Source organism: Chanodichthys erythropterus, chromosome 18 (assembly GCF_024489055.1).
Source record: "Chanodichthys erythropterus isolate Z2021 chromosome 18, ASM2448905v1, whole genome shotgun sequence".
Classification (NCBI taxonomy): Eukaryota; Metazoa; Chordata; class Actinopteri; order Cypriniformes; family Xenocyprididae; genus Chanodichthys; species Chanodichthys erythropterus.
The window spans coordinates 29,111,010-29,116,842 of record NC_090238.1 but is presented as its reverse complement, the minus strand read 5'-3'; the positions used below and the strand labels follow the sequence as shown (position 1 = coordinate 29,116,842).

General features: G+C 37.4%; 1 gene segment (V, D, J or C); it reads left to right on the top strand.

Moving 5' to 3' along the window:
• Positions 1–1,554: 1,554 nt before the first annotated feature.
• Positions 1,555–2,039, top strand: LOC137006282 (T cell receptor beta variable 29-1-like). The segment is given in 2 exon segments: positions 1,555–1,603; positions 1,690–2,039. Coding segments are annotated over 2 exon segments (399 nt in total).
• Positions 2,040–5,833: the final 3,794 nt, after the last annotated feature.

Here is a 5,833-nt window from a genome sequence, read left to right as displayed (position 1 = left end):
ACAAGTTATTTCCAAATTATGTGGTACAAACAGATCCAGGGCACCCAGGGACTTAAACTAATGGGATTCCTTGACGGAGAAAGTGGCAACAAAGAGACAGAATTTACCAACAAGATTATTCTGAAGGGAAATGGAAGGCGAAATGGCACTCTGACTATCACAGACCTCACACCGAATGACAGTGCTGTGTATTTCTGTGCAGCATATGACACACTGCTCTAAACTTCCTCTGACTAATACAAAAACCTGACACAGTTACACTATTGGGTTATCAACAAAAGATACAGGCTAAACTTTCTATTTGTGGCTTAACTCAACTTGGCATTCTTTGAAATAATGAGCAATAATGTGATGGTTGCAAAAGAAAATATCCTTTGTATTATGATTTTGGATTAGTATAGCCTATTATTAGTGGTGCTTAGACTGCTTACTAAAGGACACATCACTGTTACTCACACTTTGTTACTTAACTGAATTTGAACAAACCCCTAAACCTATGTTAAATGGAGTTGTTGGAACATAAAATGTCAGAAGGAGCTTGTTCATCTAATCCTGTCAACTTTTTTCAAGGTATCTAAGCAGTAGTTTGATCTCGGTTGATCTCAAAATAAGCTTTCAGGACAGCATGTGTCATAATCTTTATGATTATGTATATATTATTATTTTATTTAATGTGTAATTCAGCTGAGTTCAATAACTAAGAAATGTTACACTTTAAGAGCACCTCTTACAAAAAGAAGTTTATTCAAGTGTATGTTACTTTGTGTGTACTTATCAGAAATATACATAAAATTGCACTTAAGTTTACTTATACTTATGTTTTACTCTTTTTTTCCCACATAGTTTAACATACTGTCTTATAAATTTAAATGGTTTGAAAAAGGTAAAGAAAACATGCAAATATACTTGCAGTATAAAAGTAGTTTACAGAGAGTACACTTCATAAGCTAAAAAAAGTGCTACAAGTATTTAACTACTGACCTATCAATACAAGTTCACTTGTAGTGTAGTTGCATTATAAACAGTAAAACATAGTTGTAAACTAGTTGTGTATTTAAAGTTTACTACTGTTACACTTAAAAGTACTTTTATACAATAACAAGTTGGCCAGTTTAGTCCCAAGCATGAAATAGTTAACTTACAAGTATGCTAGTAGTGCACTAATGTTAGTTGGCTATACCTATTACATAATGTATACTTAAAATATACTGAATAAAATGAACTTGAATAAACTTATTTTTTTGTAAATGACAGCTAATCAGACAAGAGCTCTTGAGTGAGGTGGGAAATATATTCACACAGATTAATAATGTCACAAGGCCTCATTTGATTTCCCATATTAAAGATTCACTTTAATTCTGAGTACCACATATTTGTATTATAAAAAACGTTTTATAAATCAATAGATTTTTAGTAATATATATACATATTCCATGTTCACACTGGTTTGTTCATTACTGTTACAATCTATGATGTCATATCCTGTTCACCAACAGCTAGAGTTTGAATCATTTCAAAGGCTGGGACTCACTGTGTGCTCCACCAGAACTCAACATGACTAGAGCCATTATTTCATTGATTCTGTTCCTGCACTGGAGCCAAGGTATGAGAAACTCTGTGACATTGTCTCCACTGCAACTGAAACAATAACCTTATATTCTTATCCGTTTGTTTACATTTTTTCCACAGGCGCTGTGGGTGGAGATGGTGTTTTTCAAGAGCCTAAAATTCTGTGGGAACCAAAAGGGAGTTCTGCTAATATGAACTGCACACACTATAAGGATATTACATACCAACAGATGTACTGGTACCGTCAGCGTCCAGGAGAGACCATGAGACTCATTGTATTGACTATTGCTGGTTCAGACCCAGACTTTGGAGATGTTGATAAAGATAAATTTGAAGCTCATAAAAGTGTTGCTGATAGTGGATCTCTAATAGTGAAAGATCTAGAGCCAGAACACAGTGCCATGTATTTCTGTTCAGTGAGTCAACACAGTGTGTCAAAGGCTGGAGAGTGCTGTACAAAAACATTATGAAAGATCAGTGACAGAATTAGTCAACAGGTGGCAGTCTGGTACAACCAATGTGCTGCATGTCAAAACAGTTGAGATGAGTCAAAACGATCAAGATTATTATAGGTCAAAATACAAGTTACTGACACTATTTATTGCATGCTCTCCATTATCACAGAAAATAACTTCAACCTCAGTTTGTAAAACAATGTGTTGGCAGAATTTGATTTAAAACTAGAATGTACATTTCCTGAAGAAAATGTGAATGGTGCTTGCAGTGGCAAAATTCGCCACTCGGTGGCTAGGGTGTTCTGAGCGGTTGCTACGGTATTGCTAGGCAGTTGCTAAGGTGTTCTAAGCGGTTGCTATGGTAACCGGGGTGGTTGCTAGGGTGTTGCTAGGCAGTTGCTAAGGTACTTGGAGTGGTTGCTAAGGTGTTGCTAGGTGGTTGCTAGGGTGTTCTCGGTGGTTGCTAGGCGGTTGCTATGGTAACCTGGGTGGTTGCTAAGGTGTTGCTAGGCAGTTGCTAAGGTACTTGGAGTGGTTGCTAAGGTGTTGCTAGGCGGTTGCTAAGGTGTTCTGGGTGGTTGCTAGGCGGTTGCTATGGTAACCTGGGTGGTTGCTAGGGTGTTGCTAGGCAGTTGCTAAGGTACCTGGGGTGGTCACTACGGTGTTGCTAGGCGGTTGCTAGGGTGTTCTTGGTGGTTGCTAGGCGGTTGCTATGGTAACCTGGGTGGTTGCTAAGGTGTTGCTAGGCAGTTGTTAAGGTACTTGGAGTGGTTGCTAAGGTGTTGCTAGGCGGTTGCTAGGGTGTTCTCGTGGTTGCTAGGCGTTTGCTATGGTAACCAGGGTGGTTGCTATGGTGTTACTAGGTGGTTGGTAGTTGTCACAGATAGTTACTATGGAGTTTCTATAGAGTTCCTGGCGTGTTCTCAGCCCACTTTAGCACTTAGATAATCACTATTAGCATGTAGCTATTCACCGCTAGCATGTGTAGCATGTTGCATGCTCTCCATTATCACAGAAAATAACTTCAACCTCAGTTTGTAAAACAATGTGTTGGCAGAATTTGATTTAAAACTAGTTCAGTAGAGATTGAGTCCCAACAAAACAACATAGTATGACCATGGACCAGAGATTACCATTATTGACATATTTTGTTCTGTAATTTTTGAAGAATTCAATGTAAATTTATTCATTTAAATATTCTTCTGAATTTAGATGGAACTAGGGATGTCCCGATCACATTTTTTTGCCCTCGAGTCCGAGTCATTTGATTTTGAGTATCTACCGATACCGAGTCCCGATCCGATACTTCTATAATACATGAAAAAGAATAAAGAAGAGCGAAAAAACAGATCCAGGAACAGTGCTTTTCAGGTTTTTCAGGTATCTAACAGTCGTTTTCACGTACAGAAAATGGATAAAGTAATCAAATATAAAATATCACTGCATATTATCTTTACTGTATAAAATAAATAAAGATTAATCATTATTGAAGTTACAAAAACTATTCAATCAAGAGCAGTAAGTGATTTCTTTGTTATTTGTTGTTTTATTTAACATTAAAAACAGGCAACAGGAATAGTTTTTCTCCCTTTAAGACATGCACAATCCAGTACATACCTATACTGTTCCACATGTGCTGTCTTTCTCGACTAATATACGTTCACTTAAGACATAACCGACTATGTTTGCTAGGATACTCGCTAGGACGGCCATTTTTAAATAATTTTTGTATGAATTTGTCCGCTGAAGCGCAAGACGTGAAAGAGAACTCAGTATTTGCGCGCTGACTGGAATAAGCGTGTGCGCGCTTCGGATGAGCGCACACAAATCTTCTCACAGCGCGCGCGAGTTCACTTTCGCGTCTTGTTCTTTAAATCAGGTTTAAATCAGCAAGGCTTAAATGAGTTAGTTTAAACACAGATAGCAACGTGTGCTGTTCAGGTCTCACCTGTATCAACACCCGGGTGATGACAGCGTAAATGACTGGACATGCAGCAGACGGCACTCACAGTTAACAGTTTACAAAGAGTGACTGTTTTGTCCACGCTTTCTGATTATCGTTGTTGTAACGTTTTGCGCATCCATCGACTGAAACGTACATTATTTGAATTATATGGTACGGTTCAATTTTTTTACCGAGAACCGTTGCACCCCTAATACATCCGAGTCCTGATCGGGAGGTAACGTCCGATTCCGATCGAGTCTGAAACCACGTGATCGGGCCCGATTTCCGATCACATGATCGGATCTGGACATCCCTAGATGGAACCAACTTCTGTTTCACCTCCAGATGGAGGTGGTTTTATTTCCTTTCCCAACAACTGATTTAAGATTACACTCACACGTGTAAAACAAATGTTTCTTAATGCAAAAGTGATGCAATATCTACAACTGGAGATCAAACTACAATTTTGTTCACATTTAACATCATTAATAAATGAACACATCATATCAAACAAAGTTCATTTTATACTAAGTCATATAAACAAATCTTTGAGATCATTCCATTCTTCTTTACAGTGAAGTTGATAAATTCCAGCGAAAGAAATATAAAGTAAATGCAATGTGCAAAAGTTCTCTTAAGTGGGCATTTAAGGAGAACCAATCTTTAAGGAGAACTGTACATACAAGTTTTTTTAAATGTCTTAAAAAAGACAGTTAGGTGTCAGTGTGGTTGAACAAATTTCAGCCTATTTGAAATATAAAATAATCTGTTTGCATAAAGTAAATATGAAAGCTCTTTAACGTCATAATCGTTGTGATTTGCATATCAGTCTTAATATATATTCAAAACTCATTCTGTAGACTGAATCTGACTGCCCCCATTTTATTACTCTTTTCTCTCAGGTTACACCAGTTAGGAACTGGTATAGCTGACATCACTTCCTTCTGCTTGTGCCTTGAATTCATAGCAGAAAAACCTGATGGAAAAAACAACGATGAACACGTTCCTTGGTGTATCTGTATCTTTAATGATGTTTACAGGTAAAAATATACACTTGTTAACTCTTTACTTACACAATGCACAGATTATTAGATTATTTCACCTAAATATTAATATAAACAACTGTTGTTATTTTTTTCTCCACAGCTGCCTGTCTCGGTAAAACTGCTCACCAGACGCCTGATGATCTCTTGAAGAATCAAGATGAATCTGCTGTGATCTCATGCTCTCACAATATACAGAGCTATAACCAAATTCTGTGGTACAAACAAAGTCAGGACATGTCAGGCTTAAAGTTGATGGGATACCTTCAATATAAAGTTCCAAATAAAGAGCCTGAATTCACAAACAAGATCAAATTGGATGGAGATGCACAGAAAAATTGCATTTTGACTATCCAGAACCTCACGCTGGATGACAGTGCAGTGTATTTCTGTGCAGCATATTACACAGTGCTCACAATCACATCTGTCTAATACAAAAACCTCCTCTTTTAAATGTCTTGTTTCTGTGACAAGCATATTTGCAGTTCTCTTCACACCTGTGGATATTGACTCAGTGCCAATGCTAAACACAATAAGTTTTAGTCTTGCTTAAAGTGTTGCTTAATGTCTTGTAGAATGTGGTCAATTCAATTCACATGTAAATTCTGAATTTTGCCCCACCCTGAGATCACCACTACCATGATACTGATGTCACATCCTGTACTAACAACTAAAATTGGAATCATCACTGAAGATTATAATATAACGCATCATCATCCAGCCTCAACGTAACATGATGAGGAACATTATTCTGTTGATTCTTTCAGTACATTGGAGCCAAGGTGTCCAAACCATCTCAATGGTAATATACAGAACAGAAT